This window comes from Canis aureus, chromosome 3 (assembly GCF_053574225.1).
Source record: "Canis aureus isolate CA01 chromosome 3, VMU_Caureus_v.1.0, whole genome shotgun sequence".
Classification (NCBI taxonomy): Eukaryota; Metazoa; Chordata; class Mammalia; order Carnivora; family Canidae; genus Canis; species Canis aureus.
Window position 1 is genome coordinate 72,689,925 of NC_135613.1, and position 15,365 is coordinate 72,705,289.

The 15,365-nt window shown below is 38.4% G+C and overlaps 1 protein-coding gene, 1 long non-coding RNA gene and 1 other non-coding gene across 11 annotated transcripts in view; 2 read left to right on the top strand and 1 right to left on the bottom strand.

Moving 5' to 3' along the window:
- Positions 1–15,365, bottom strand: part of SIK3 (SIK family kinase 3) — a 245,268-nt gene that overhangs the window by 199,452 nt on the left and 30,451 nt on the right. The window contains exon 1 of one of the 9 annotated variants that reach the window (XM_077893652.1): positions 12,666–12,687. The exons of the other annotated variants lie outside the window; for them this stretch is intronic. Within the exon in view, the coding sequence (XP_077749778.1) occupies positions 12,666–12,677 (12 nt within the window). The 5' untranslated portion in view covers positions 12,678–12,687. Of the gene's footprint in view, positions 1–12,665; positions 12,688–15,365 lie in introns of those variants that run through there. 9 annotated transcript variants of the gene reach the window in all.
- On the top strand, positions 6,183–11,924 carry LOC144311319 (uncharacterized). The gene is made up of 3 exons (XR_013376905.1): positions 6,183–6,299; positions 6,560–6,756; positions 10,307–11,924. It is a non-coding gene; the product is annotated as an uncharacterized LOC144311319 (long non-coding RNA).
- LOC144311664 (U6 spliceosomal RNA) lies at positions 14,564–14,670 on the top strand. The gene has a single exon (XR_013377249.1). It is a non-coding gene; the product is annotated as a U6 spliceosomal RNA (small nuclear RNA).

The window sequence follows — 15,365 nt, forward strand, 5'->3', positions numbered from 1 at the left end:
CTGTGGTGAGTCTCACTACACTTCTGACAGGCCATTATAACAGATGGTCTCAGTCACATGTCAGATAACTAACGAGTAGTTAACTATCCTTCTCTACAACATCACTTACAATGAGCAAGTAATCCGCCACACTATTTTGGCATCTCTTTCTTAACGCTTGCTACAGCTACCACTTCTACAACTAATGCACTGTGTAAAAATGTATAAAATCAACTGATGGATTCTAAATTTGGGGAGCTATAAGATCACCCAGTTAAAATTTTTTTTCCTGTGAAGAAATTGGAGTTCAAATGTGTGAAGTGATTTGGTCAAGGTCACATGGCCCGTGCTCGAGTCAGGACAACTAGGGTCTCCTGATTCCCTGTCTCGTGCCCTTCATGACCACAGGAACTCAACAACAACAGAGAGACCTTCTATTCATCGGTGGCAAGTGCAGTGGGCACTTTTCCTATCCTTCTGTCTTTTGAAAGAAACAATTCCTCTCTGTTCTACACAATAGCCTATGTGGAAACAGAGTACATATGAGCTAAATCACTATTCAAAGGTCATTTTAATAAGCATGATGCAATACCAAGGCACAATGCCCATGTCAATAAGCAGCAAAATATGCCCCATAAAGGCTTTATTTAAGCCAAATTATGTATATATATATCCCCACTCCATCATTCAACTATGGTGCTACTTGAGGGCAGAAATTGTTTCCCCTGCCGGGGGGGCGGGGGTGAGAGAGATTGTTTCCTCTGGATCTCTATATCTTGTAGAATACTATCCTTCAAAAAGTTTTGCTCAAACACCCCCAAAAATCAAACCAAGAGGGGAAAAATAAGAATATACTGAATATGTTTAAGATGATATATAAAACTTTTCATTAAAACTTTCAATCATTACAGAGGCTGAACTTTCCTTTATAGAGTACTATATGCCAATATGAAACTGACATCTAAGTAATAATACAATTATATCACTAATTTAAATGCAGCCAATGAAATCTAAACACTTGAGCAACTGGATACCCACCATCCTCCATTTTAAAACTATAAGAGTAGCATTTTCCTTTCTTATATAAAATATTATTTCTTTTTCTCCTTGAATTAGATTTCTCCTTTTCCTCCACAGTATCTTATTTTAGCATAATTTATTTTATCATACTTAGGAATCCTGTAACAAAAATATGCATGTGAATTATTTTTTATTTCCTTAAAGTATTTCCTTTAGATTGAGTTCCTGTTAGTATTATTAGTAGTATATAACTGATGAAAACAATGCAAATATATTACAGATTTTGATAAGTAAACATAAAAAGGAACTTCCTTTTTTGGAGTTGCAGGTCTTAATAAAATGTACGAAAGATGATCTACACCTTGACAAAAGGAAGCTTCACGCTTGATGCCAATGTTTTCACTATCTCTTTGTTGGAACCCTGGAGGATTTTATACCTCAAAGAAACACACAATGGTGAGACTCAGGATGAAAGAAAATAAGGCTTTTTCTTTTGTCAACTGTAAGAAGGACCAGGGCTAAAGGGAGGGTAGGAAAGAAGGAAGATCAGGTGGATATTGTCTTCAGACAAATCAATTTCAGGAAAGAGCGTAAATGAATGTTGAGACCCAGGAAATTGACTTTCTTAAAACCACCCAGCCTAGATACCTCTAGACACGTACCACGGTTTGAAGACCGGTCCTCCAACACACACAGCTAGGTTCATTTATTAGAACTCAGTAAGTCTTTGTTGCGTTAAAACAGTTTAAGAAAAAATGTCAGTCACTAAGAACATCTATGTTGTACTGATTTGCTTTCTTTCTTACTTTTTTTTTTTTTCTTTCTTACTTTTTTTAAATCAAATGATTAAGTCAGCTGTGAGGATTCGGTGAGATGATGAATATAAAACACTGACAACACTGCCTGGCAGATAGTAAGACTCAGTGGCTGTTACCTACCATTAGGCAGATCATACTACTTTTTCCCCATCTGTCATACATTTATTTAAGTAAGATTAAAGCCTTATTCAGATATGGCAATACGATTTATTTTTTATAACCTACATATAGCTCAGTCTGCCAAAGCGTACTGGTTCAGGACAGCTACCATCTTGGTACCATTCCTATATATACTATGACTTTTACACCACAAACAGATTAATTTGAGAAAAACAAAAAGGCTTTCTATGCAAATATGGAAAAAATAAGTATGGCATTGGTGAAAATCCTGTTTTCAACACCTAGACAAAAAACCAGATTGATTCACCTTTTAAAAATTAATTAAAATGCATGTAACTGTACAGGTAAAAAAAAAAAAAAAAAAAACTTTCCCTCTAATTCTTTAATGAGGCAAGACTTCTATCTCCCAGTATCTACTAAAAAAGATCTGTGAGGTTCACATCCAATACAGAATGGCAGGAACTTCAACCTAACAAATTTAACAGGTCAGAACCTGCTTTGTTTAAAATACTTCTTGATCCATGTGCTAACAAATTTGCGTAGAACTGAAAAGACGTTAATTCCAACCTTATCTGACTGATCTGCTTCTACCTCTACTCTGCCCACTAGGGTGGGTCACAGGGCAATGAGCAGTTATCAGGCTTACGGCTGGCAAAGTTATTCCCTTTTCCCAAAAATCTCTTGCCTCACTTGGGCTCAAAATGTAGGAAACCTCATATACATGTACCGCCACACCAAGCAAACAAGTATTGCTCCAAACTACAACAAAATCGGATACTGGCAAATGAAGAATAATTTTTTTGAATATAATTCATATACTATAAAATTCACCCTTTTAAAATATACAATTCAATGGTTTTTAGTATATTCAGAAGACTGTGCACAATCATCACCACTGTCTAATCCCAGAATATTTTCATCACCCCAAAAGGAAATTCTACATCCATTAGCAGTCACTCTCCTCCTTTCTCTGTCAATCCTCCTCCTGTAGCTCCTAGCAACCACTCATCTACTTTCTATCTCTATGGAGTTGCCTATTGTAGACATTAGAATCATACACTATGTGGCCCTTTGTGCCTCGCTTCTTTCACTGAGCCCAGTGTTTTCAGGTTCATTCACATTGCTGTATCATCATTGCCTCACTCCTTTTTATGGCTGATATATATTCCACTGTATGGAAAGATCACATTTTGTTTATCCATTCATCAGTTGATAGGTATTCATGTTGTTTCCACTTTTTGGTTATTGTGAATAATGTTGCTATGAACATTTGTGTACATGTTTTGTGTTAACATATGCTTTTAATTTCTTGGGTATATACCTAGCAGTAGAATAGCTGGGTCATATGGTCTATGTTTAACTTTTTGAGGAACTGCCAACCTGTTTTTCCAAAGTGGCTATACCATTTTATATTCCCACTAGCAACGTATGAGGGTTCCAGTTTGGAAAATAAGCTTTATTTCCTGAAATCTTTTCCTTTACAAATCTTTTTGCCTTCCTTTAAAAAAATGAGCATGAGGAAAATAAACTTTTTTATTTCACGGATCCAATGTGTTTCAACAACTAGTTTATTTTACAAATACATAATCTCTAGGAAGAACAGAAGTATTAAAAGAGAATATAAATGGTATGGCTATCAAATATTGAAACTAGCTTAACCAACAGACTAGAATATTTGCATCTCATAAATGAGTACCATACCCCCACTTAATTACGTAAGGAGGTTATAAACCCATTCCACTTTTGGAAATTTCTGTTTTGGAATTATCCTCAAGGCCAGTTCATAAAGGCAGATAAAATCAGTCTTCTGATACCACATGGCCATACCCTTTTCCATTCAAGGACCAGACACCGTACTATTCAGCTTGATCACCCACCTAACTAAGAATGAAGGAACAGGTTTTTTTTTCTCCTAGATTATTATTCAAAATGGAGTTTTAAAGTGGATCTTATACTACAATCATACAATATATCATCATTGGGGCAAGCTGGGGGAAAGAACACAGGACACTATGTACTATTCTGCAATTTCCTGTGAGTCTATCTATAATTATTTAAAAATAAAAAGGTTTTCAAATACAGCTCTTAAAAGAGAGGCAGAATTTCAAAAGGAAAATGGAAAAAGCATGGAAACTACTCTGAGTAGGTCAAAAAATAAAAATGCAATTCACATCACAGGAATCACTACTGGCCCAGATAAGCCACAAAGTTCATTCCAGGGTACAGTGGAAAAGAAGGTAGAACACGAGTCAGACTGTAGAGCATCCTGAATGTCAAGCTATGGTTTTGAACTCACCTTGTCTGCAATGAGAGACCCTTGGAAGATTTTTTTTTTATAATACATGAGAAAAATAAAGCAAGGCTTTTGAGAGATTAATATGGCAGCAGCAGAGAGGACAGACTGGAGGGAAGAGCCTAAAGGCAGAAAGATCAGTTACCATTACAATAGCCCAGGCCTGGGGAGGTGTTGGGGTTGGCAGTGTAACCAGACTATATGGAGCTTAATGACTTAATGCTCTGGACTTGTCTATAAAGATCCCATATCTGGCTTCATTCTGAGCTCCAGATCATGTTTACAATAAAGAAATCTCTTCTCTGAATCACTAAAAGGGTGAAGTTTTAACATTTTGATCTTCAACAGGCTTATAAGAATAAAGTTGGGGATGCCTGGGTGGTTCAGCGGTATAGCGCCTGCCTTCAGCCCAGGGCATGATCCTGGAGTCCCGGGATCGAGTCCCAGGATCGAGTCCCGGGATCGAGTCCCGCATAGGGCTCCCTGCATGGAGCCTGCTTCTCTCTCTGCCTGTGTCTCTGCCTCTGTGTGTGGGTGTCTCTCAGGAATAAATAAGTAAAATCTTTAAAAAAAAAATAAAGTTAAAAAGGCAGAAACAATTCTACTTATATCAAAAAAAAAAAAGATCTGATAACAAGTAGACTTTCTAGCTTTGGACTGTGTCCCTTTAACAAACAACATTAGAAGCTCTCTTCCACTTTGGGAGAAACTTCCGCCCAAAGACTGCAACACTATCAGCTGCACTCTGTCCACTTCAAATGGAAGCTTCATTTGTTATAGTAAATTTCTGGTAGAAGAGCCTATTGAGGTCCTAAAACAGTTTTGTGTCTCTAATGCCATACTTTCAGAAAGTAATCATTTCCAGAAGATGTGAGATACTGACTGTTGAAATGCAGGAGGATCCAGGACTTTATTATAGGCTGAGCAAACAGCAAAACTGATTGAATGTTTACTCAGGGTCCACTGTGTACTGGATACTGATGACACAGATGGTTGCAACAGTCCTACCCTCAAAGAAGCCATAGTCTACTGGGAAACATACACAAAAAAGTGAATGTAATACAAAGCAGTTAATGTCATTACAGAGGTATGTAAGAGATGCTTATTAAGAGATCAAAAAGCATCATGATCATGATGACAATGACGACGGCAATGGTGATAATGATAACAACAGCCAATACTGATGAAGTACTTAGTCTGCACAGGGCCTATTCAGAGCATTTTCCCTATATTAATTCACTATTCTCACAACAAGACTAATATCCACTTTTTATAGATTGGAAAACTGAAGCACAGATAGGTTGAACACTTTTACCCCAGTTCTACAGGCACATGATTAACCAAGCCAGTCTGGCTCCTAACTCAGGTGGGACTGAACGGCCCACCATACTGACCATTAATGAAGGACCAATTAATGTTGGGCATTACTGAATTATTAATGAAGGACAGTCCAGACCAAAGAGAGCATGGCATCTTTTGAGGCTCATCACAGAAGGGCCACCAAGCATTCCCAAGACAGATTAAGGTATCTGGATTGGAGGGTTGCTTATTTGCCGGGAGTGGGTGGAGGGACTGCACTCTAAGCAATAAGAATGAAGGAGGAGCAATCCCTCCTGGTACCAGATAAGATTTTAGAGTGCCTGGTACAGTCAAGGAATAGTCAGAAGCATCATCTTCTCATGGAGGACTCCTAGGTTCCAGGGACAAGAGAGGGGGCCATAAAAGACTGGGGTGTTATGGGCCTTGCAGGCTTTATATTTCAGGTAAGAGGGGCTCATCTGAAGCCTTTACTCCTGAGTGATGTGAGCAGATCTGTCTTCAATAAAGATAAATCTGGATGAAAGGTGGAAGGTGGCCCAGAGGCCAGGAGACCAATTAGAAGGTTACACAATAACTCTGTCAAGAAATGATAAGGAGTGGATGAATGTGAGCAAATGCTTCTGAGGTAGAATCAACAGTACTTGGTGACTAATTGCCTGTAAAGGATCAGGAAGAGAAGACAGATGGAAAAAGCTGAGGCTCCTGTTCTGAGCAGAACAGGGCAAAAGGAAGATCAAATTTTAAGAGGAGTAATAATGGGATACCTGGGTGGCTCAGCAGTTGAGCATCTGCCTTTGGCTCAGGGCATGATCCTGCACACAGTCCAGGGATCAAGTTCCACATCAGGCTCCCTGCATGGAGCCTTGCTTCTCCCTCTGCCTCTGTCTCTCTCTGTTTCTCAGGAATTATAAATGAATGAATGAATGATTGAATGAATGAATGAATGATAATAATAACACTGATACTAATGGTCATGATGGCTCTAATATTTCTTTTTTTTTTTTTTAAGGTAAACTCTACCCCATGATGTGGGGCTTGCACTTATGACTCCGAGATCAAGAGTTGCATGTGCTACCAACTGAGCCAGCCAGGCACCCTTCTAATATTTCTGAAGCTGTTAGTTAGAGCACGCCAGTGCTATGCTCAATACTTTTAGAAGAACGATCTCAAAAAAAAAAAAGAACGATCTCATTCAATGTTAATAAGGTGAGTTCCTATTATCATTGCCATTTCAAAAATGGAGAAACTAAGACTGGCAGAAAATAAGTGATTTAATTAAGGCCATGGCCACTCAACACTGAAGCCAGAGAAAGAGTTGAGAGCATCTAGGGAAGTGTCTCAGTGTGGGTCTCTAGCAGGTGACTAAGTATCTCTATGTGGACGTGAGGAACGGTGGAAGTGCCAGAGGTACTGAGTTAGAACAGCAACACAGCTATACAATTATTACTATTCCTATTGCTATTATTTATTAAGCTCTTGCTGCCAATGAGACACGGTTTGAGGGTTTTACATTCATGGTTTCATTTAATCAACACAATCCTGAGGTGGGCACTACTATTCTCGATTCTTAAAGAGAAAGAAACCAAGAGAGGCTGCTCAGACAGAGAAGGATGGAATCCCATCCAAATGCAGGGCTCCATGATTCAGAGGAGGGAAAGGAAGAGGAAGTGGGGCAGAAGGCAGGGAGGGGGCACCAAGGACTGAATCCAGAAGAATACCATCCCTTATAAAGCTGGTAGAGAAAGAGTACCAAAGGACCTTATGAAGTAGTAGTGTACTGGTGGAGAAAAAGCAAACACAGAAGGCACTCCGGTTTTAAAAGGTAAAGTAAAAACAATTTGCAAAAGAAAAGGGTAGTTAGCATCAAATGATACAAGAACTCAGAACCAAAGTTTCAATTGGATAAGAGTATTGGCTACACGGCACTAAAAACCCCTCCCAGAGCAGTTCAATGAAGGCACCCAGACCGCCCTAAGCTTACAGGAGCAGAAAGAGGTGGCATAGAAACCGGGTGATGATAATGCCAATAATGCCCCGTTTCCAAAGCTATTATTAAGACCCCGTGCTATGCTAAATAATTTCACAAAAACAATCTCATTTAATAAGTAAATTTTTCTCTAGGCTTTGTGGGTCACACACTGTCCCTTTAAAAAAAAAAAAAAAAACCTTTAAAAATGTAAAAAGCATATTGGCTGGGTTATATGAAAAACAGGCCGCAGGATAGATTTGAGCAGCTGGCAATAAAGTTTCTCGACCCCTTCTTAGAGTGTGGTGGTTAGGGCACAGGCTCTGCTGTCAGACCAACTATATCATTTTCCAGCTCCTCACTATCTGGGTGACCTTGGGCAAATCACTTAACTTCTCTATCTCTCAGCTTCCTTACCTGTAAAATGGGAATAACAACAGGAACTACCTCTTAGGGTTGTCATATAAGAAATAAATACAAGTCAAGCACTTAGGTATTAAAGGAAAGTCTTATCAATGAGGAGGATTTGACAGAGGATGAGCAGACAGCAAAGAGCCAACAGAGAAGGAGAAATATTCAATGGAAGAGGACTAATTAATTTTTTTTTCAAATCCCAAAGAAAAGATAGAGGAACAGGATCAGGATAGTGCAGGTAAATGCAGAAGAACAGGCTCTATCCTAACTGCTGATGAAAGTATAAACTGGTTTGGAGAGCAGCCTGTCAGCTTTCATCAAAATTCCAAATGCATCTATCTTTTGATCCCCTCTCCTTTTCTAAAATTTGTCCGTGCGTATATCCCCAAGCAAGGAAAAAGCTATGAACGCAAGGCTGTTCCCCCTGTAGCAGTTGGTAAAAATGAAAAAAAAAAAAAAAAATAGCTTACCAGTCCATCAGTAGGGGAAAGGTAAAATAAAGAAATGCTCATCTATACAATGGAGTCTTGTGTAGTTAGTTAGAAGTCAGCACGTTATATGCTGACGTGGAGAGGTCTCCATAATTTAATATCTTATTTAAACTTTTTATTTTGAAATAATTGGAGTCACATGTAACTTTAAAAAGTAATAGAGATCCCATGTACCCTTTACCTAGCTGCCCTCAATGGTGACAGCTTGCAAAACTATAATTCAATACTGGAAGTTAATTTTTAATATAAAAGCAAACTTAAACTACTGTGCATATTACATACACTCCCTTTTGTGTATTTAAGCGACCACACAGTCTGTGCCTGCTCAGAAGATACACACTTTGCTGGCTCGTAGCCAACACCTCTGGAAAGGTGAGAAACGTTAAGGGACAGAGAAGATGAAGGACACTCAGTTTATGGACATTGACACTAGTTCTCCTTAGCCACAAAGTACAGATATTACCCCGAGGATAGAGAAAGTCAACAGATAGAGGGATTAACTTTTGTTGTTGTTTTTTTAAAGATTTTTATTTATTTATTCATGAGAGACACAGAGAGAGAGAGAGACAGAGGCAGAGACACAGGCAGAGGGAGAAGCAGGCTCCCCACAGGGAGCCCGACGTGGGATTCGATCCTAGGACTCCAGGATTCACACCCCAGCCGAAGGCAGCGCTAAACCACTAAGCCACTGGGGCTGCCCAGGGATTACTTTTGAAATAAATGTGAGCACCTTGGGATCCCTGGGTGGCTCAGAGGTTTGGCGCCTGCCTTCGGCCCGGGGCCTGATCCTGGAGACCAGAGATCGAGTCCCACATCAGGCTTCCTGCATGGAGCCTGCTTTTCCCTCTGCCTGTCTCTCTGCCTCTCTCTCTGTGTCTCTCATGAATAAAATCATAAATAAATAAATAAATAAATAAATAAATAAATAAATAAATAAATAAATGCAAGCACCTATTTTTTCGATCCAGGGTGCTGAGTATGTGGAAGCAGAAGGTACAGAATCTGAAGATGCTCACACCAAAAGCTTCTTTTTACTCACTCACTTAAGCAGAATGGCTAGCTGATTGGATCTGTCACAGCCTACTTGCTGCTGGGTTCTGTTCAAGGCACTGGACAATCAAAAATTAACCACATAGGTGCAATCTCTGAACTCCAGGAACTAACAGCCTACCAAGAAAGGTGGACATTAACCAAAATTACACCATCATAATTAGCATTATATTACAGCACAGCGGTTTAGAACACGGGCTCTGAGGCCTGATGGCTGCGTGAAAATCCCAGCTCTGCTGCCAAATGGTTGTGTGACTTGGGTCAAGTGACAACACTCTGTACTTTGGTTTCCTCCTCTATAAAATGGGGATAATTTTAGGTCCTATTTATTTACCCATCTATCTAACTCATAGGGTTGATGTGAAGATTTTTTTAAAAATTTAAAAGCTCATATATATAAAGTGCTTAGAACAGTACCAGCATAGAATAAATACCATGTTTGCTGCTATTATTCTTGTTGGTCTCATTACTATTATTTCAGGGGGGAGTCTAATCTGTCTTCAGGCAAATAGAAGGTCAGGAAAAGCCTCTTTGAGGAAGTGACATATAAATTAAGTGCCAAAGATGAATGTGAATTAAACAGTGAAAGAGAAAATCTGTCTGGCAGAGGAAAGGATGGACAAAAAGACTCAATGCTAAGAAAGAGTATGTATGGCATGTGAAGAATTTGACAAAAGGCCAATGGAGATGGGGCTCAGAGAGGAGAGAGGAGACTGGACAACTAGAAATGGCATGTGAAACTTAGGAATGTTCTCTTTATCTGAGTAACAGAAGGTATGATACAAGAAATAACAGATTTCTTTGGTTTTCTTTTTTTCTTTTTTTTTTTTTTTAGGCTTGTTTCAGTATGGAATCTTGTGATAGAGGAAGGTGAACGTGAGCTCACCAAAAAGGGGTAAAGATTTGGAAAGGACAGTCATTCTGGCAAAGGAGAAAAGAAATCAGCTCCACACGGGTACGAGGGCTACTAACAATAAGAGGCACAGATGAGGGCAGAACTCACGCACTGGCAACTGGACAAATAAACACAATTCCATCATTTCTTCAGGCCCTAAAGCAGGAACACGGAAAATGGGCAGTATTGTTAATCCTCAGCTGGAGATGTGCACGGCATGTGGGACAGCAGAACAAAGCTGCAGGAGAACTGAGGATACTTCTGACTCATTGAAAGTGACCAACTATGTCCACGTGGACGAAAGTGATGCCAGGAAGAGTGTCACACATTTGGAGACAGGCAAGATTTCAGGGGCTGGAGGCCTCAGTGAAATCAGACACTTAAGTTCAGCAAATGGCACAACTAAAAAGACAGGAAATTGTGTTCAGAGAGCAAAATTTCCACATTTATGACTCCAGAGGTGGCGGTCTGTCCAGCCCCAAGAATAGACTGCTACAGACAAGTGGAGAGACAGTCACTAAAGTAAAGATCAAGCCAGAATGAGATTAGGATGCTGGACAAGCAATCAACATAAACATTAAAGAGACAAGAGATCAGGGAAGGAGGAAGAGTAAACTATTCACAAGGATTGGGAATTAAATTTTCAATTACATTCTTAAATACAGCACCATAAGGAATGTGTTCTTAAGTATCCAGAACAAAACAGACATGCCTTGCTTAGTCTATTTATTTAGCCAAATAATTTTCAAAGATTCCCTGAATACCATGCCTGAAAAACGCTCTGAAAAAGACAAAAAGAGAAGGAAACTTTCTTAATCATTATTTGTCACAATTCAAGGGCAAGCATCATCATAATGGTAAAAACTAAAGGCACAGACAAGCCGAAACCTGGGAGAAAATCTTTGCAAAACATATATTTGATAAAACAAACAAAACACCCATATATCTGATTTAAGGACAGGTATCCAAAATACACCAAGAACTTGTAAAATGCAACAATAAAAAAAAAAAAAAAAAAAAAAAACAGAAAAATTTTTAAAGTGGGCGAAAGAATCTGACCCTCCCAATGAAGATATAGACAGAGAACAAATAAGCATATGAAAAGATGCTCAACGTCCTATGTCACTGGGGAATTGCAAATTGAAACAACAATGAGATACCACTATACCCCTATTAGAATGGCAAAAATCCAAAGCACCAACATCACTCAATGCTAGTAAGGATGTGGAGCAACAGGAGCTCTCAGTCATTGCTGGTAAGAATGCAGAACCAAACAGCCACTTAGGAAGACAGTTTGGCAGTTTCTTGCAAAACTAAACATACGCATCATATGATCCAACAATCATGCTCCTTTGTATTTACCCAAAGAGTTCAAAACTCAGGCTACTTGGGTATCCCTGGGTGGCTCAGTGGTTTAACGCCTGCCTTTGGCCCAGGGCGTGATCCTAGAGTCCCAGGATAGAGTCCCGCATCCGGCTCCCTGCATGGAGCCTGCTTCTCCCTCTGCCTGTGTGTCTCTGCCTCTCTCTGTGTGTGTCTCTCATAAATGAATAAACAAAATCTTAAAAAAAAAAAAAAAAAAAAAAAAGAAGAAGAAGAAAGAAAAGAACACTTAGGTTATAGGAAAACCCGCAGGTGGATTTTACAGCAGCTTTATTCATAACTGCCAAAACTTGGAAGCAACCCAGATGTTCTTCTGCAGGTAAATGGATAAACTAAGGTACATCCAGACAACAGAATTTACCTAGTGATTAAAAGAACAGACCTACCAAGCTACAGAAAGACAGGAAGGAACCTTACACGGCCATTGTTAAGTGAAGGAAGCCAATCTGAAGAGGTGCCTAATGTCCAATTCCAACCATACCATATTCTGGAAAAGGCAAAATTATGGAGCTGGTGAAAAGATAAGTGTTTGCAGGAGCTGGAGGTGACGGAGGAAAGGAAATGAATAGGTGGAGCGAGCAAAATCCTTAAGGCAGTGAAACTATTCTGTGTGATATTATAATGGTAGATACATGACATTATGCATTTGTCCAAACCCACAGAACTATACAAAATAAATGTGGGCCCTAATGTAAACTACAGACTTTAATCAATAACATATCAATATTGGCTCATCAACTGTAATAAATATACCCCACTAACACAAGCCATTAATATTAGGGAAAATGGGGGTCATGGGGAATGGGGAAGTAAGGGGATATCTGGAATTCTCTGTACTTTCTGCTCAAGTTTTGTAAATATAAAACTGCTCAAAAAATAAAGTCTATTAATTTAAAACAAAAACTAAAGGTATTACCATTTGAGTCATGTAGGAGAAAATAATATCCAGTATTGGTGAGGAAATCTATTTGAGAGATTGAAGGTGCCAACGCTGCCTGGGCTGGGTCTAGCTCTTCCACTTACTGGTAGTGTCGCTGTGCACAAGTTACAGATTTCTCCAAGTCTCCGTTTCTCTGTTGGTAAAGTAGTAGATAATAATCCTCGTGGAGTTAAGATGATTAACTGAGTTCATACACAGAAAGCACTAAGAACAGGGACTAGAATGAAATGTTTAACAAACATTAGCCCCCTGTTACTCAAAGTAAGGTCTATGAACCTATAAATCAACATTACATAGGGGCTTGTCAGAAACGCAGGCCCACCCCAGACCTACTGAGTCTGCATTTTTTTTATATGCCATCTTTTTTTGTTTGTTTTATTTAAACTCCAGTTAGTTAAATAAATAAATAAATAAAAAACAAAAAATAAAAAAAAATTCCAGTTAGTTAACATAACTGCATAATATTGGTTTCAGGTGTACAACATAGTGATCCGACAATTACACACAAGAGCCAGCGTTCTTCACAACAAGTGCACTCCTTAATCCTCTTCACCTATTTCATCCATCCCCTGCCTCGGGCAATGAGCAATTTGTTTACTACAGTTAAAGAGTCTGTTTCTTTATTTCCTTCTCTCTTTTTTCCCCTTTGCTCGCTTATTTTGTTTCTTAAATTCCACATGAGTGAAACCGTATGGTGTTTGTCTTTCTCTGATTTATTTCACTTAGCATTATACTCATGAGAGACACAGAGAGAGAGGCAGAGACACAGGCAGAGGGAGAAGCAGGCTTCCTGCAGGGAGCCCAATGCAGGGAGCCCGATGCGGGACTCGATCCTGGGACTCCAAGATCATACCCTGGGCCGAAGGCAGGCACCCAGGGAATCCCTTCACTTAGCATTATACTCTCTAACTCCATCCATGTCATTGCAAATGGCAAGATTTCATTCTTTTTGATGGCTAATATTCTGTTGTATGTCCATATATATATATATATACATATATATATAATATCATCTTTATTCATCAGTCAATGGATACTTGGGCTGTTTGCAAAATTTAGCTATCGTAGATAATGCTGCTATAAACATCAGGGTGCATTATCCCTTTGAATTAGTATTTTTACATTCTTTGGGTAAATACCTACTAGTGCAATTACTTGAATCTGCATTTTAATAAGATCCTTCAGGTAAGTTCTGTGCGCATAAAGTTGAGAACCACTATATTAGGTGGTACTATTATCACTGTAACTATTCTTCCACATTGTCACTAAAAAAGGAGCATAAACATTGGGAGAGTCCAAATTATTATTTGCTCATGATTATGATTAGTCTACTTTAAAAAGAGAGGGAAAATCAACTGTAATAGTTAAAGAAATTTCGAAACATTCTCTAAAGTGACTGTAATTAAAACATGTAGTACAGGTACACAAACAAGCACCCTTTGTCAAGAGTGTATGTTAAGGGTCACCTGGCTGGCTCTGCAAGTAGGGCTTGCAACTCTTCATCTCGGGGTTGCAAGTTCAAGCCCCACAGGTGCAGAGATTACTTAAAAATAAAATCTTAAATAAGTAAATAAGACTATATTAACAAAACCATTTCAAATAAGTATGTAAATGATAAACTATTAGAACAACTGGCTATCAGTATTTTTTTTGGGGGGGGGGAGAATCCAGATCCTTATCTCACATTATTCTGAAACTATATTCTAAGTAGATGTAAAACCTAAACATCAAAAATAAATTTACAAAGCACTAGAAGAAAACATAGAATACTTTTAATGCTCGGATGGGTACCTACACTCCTAAGGATACCATAAAACCCAGAAGTCATAGTGAAACTATACTTAAAAAAAAAAAAAAAAAAAAAAAACTTTTTTGTGCTCACTTTGGAAGCACACATACTAAAACTAGAACGATACAGAGAGAATTAGCATGGCCTCTGCACAAGGATGAGAAGAAAATTCGTGAAATGTTCCATATTTTTTATAAAGATATGTAAAAAAAAATAAGCAAAATAAAACCTTTTAAATAACAAAAGATACCACAAAAGTTAAGAAAATTAATAGCAAAAAAAAGGAAAATTAATAGCAACCTTCCAAAAAGCTAACAGAAAAATGGGGGGGGTGGGGAAATAAAGTAGATTTTATATATGTAAGGAGAAAATAAACCCTCCAAATCTACCTACAAATATTTGCATGTGCCTGGAAAAGCTACGGAAGGACACACACCAAAATGTTAATAGTAGTTACCTCTTGAGAGTAAAATCAGGAATGGAGGAAGGAGGCACTTTGCTTTTTTCATTATAAACTTCTATAAACTGAACTCTGTATTTACAATGAACATGGTTTTTTAAAACTTACCTTTGTTTAATTATAAAAGAAAAAAGGACTGAGTGATAGCTTTAGCTTTAAAGGCTAATATTTTCAGTAGGAATCAGAAGCTTCCTGGTTTTCTCAACAAATACTTAACCTCCAAAGCTTGTAACATCTGGAAAATATATTTTTGTTATCAAAATTTTCCTAAGAATCCTTTAAGTAAAAATATGCCAAGTTCTCCTCCCAAATGGACCACAGTGTTCAATTTCTAGTGGTCCTGTTCAAAGCTAGTTCCAACCTAATTTCCAAAGGCAAAGTGTCTAAACCAGACAAGAAATTTAGCAACGTAATACAGAATATCGAA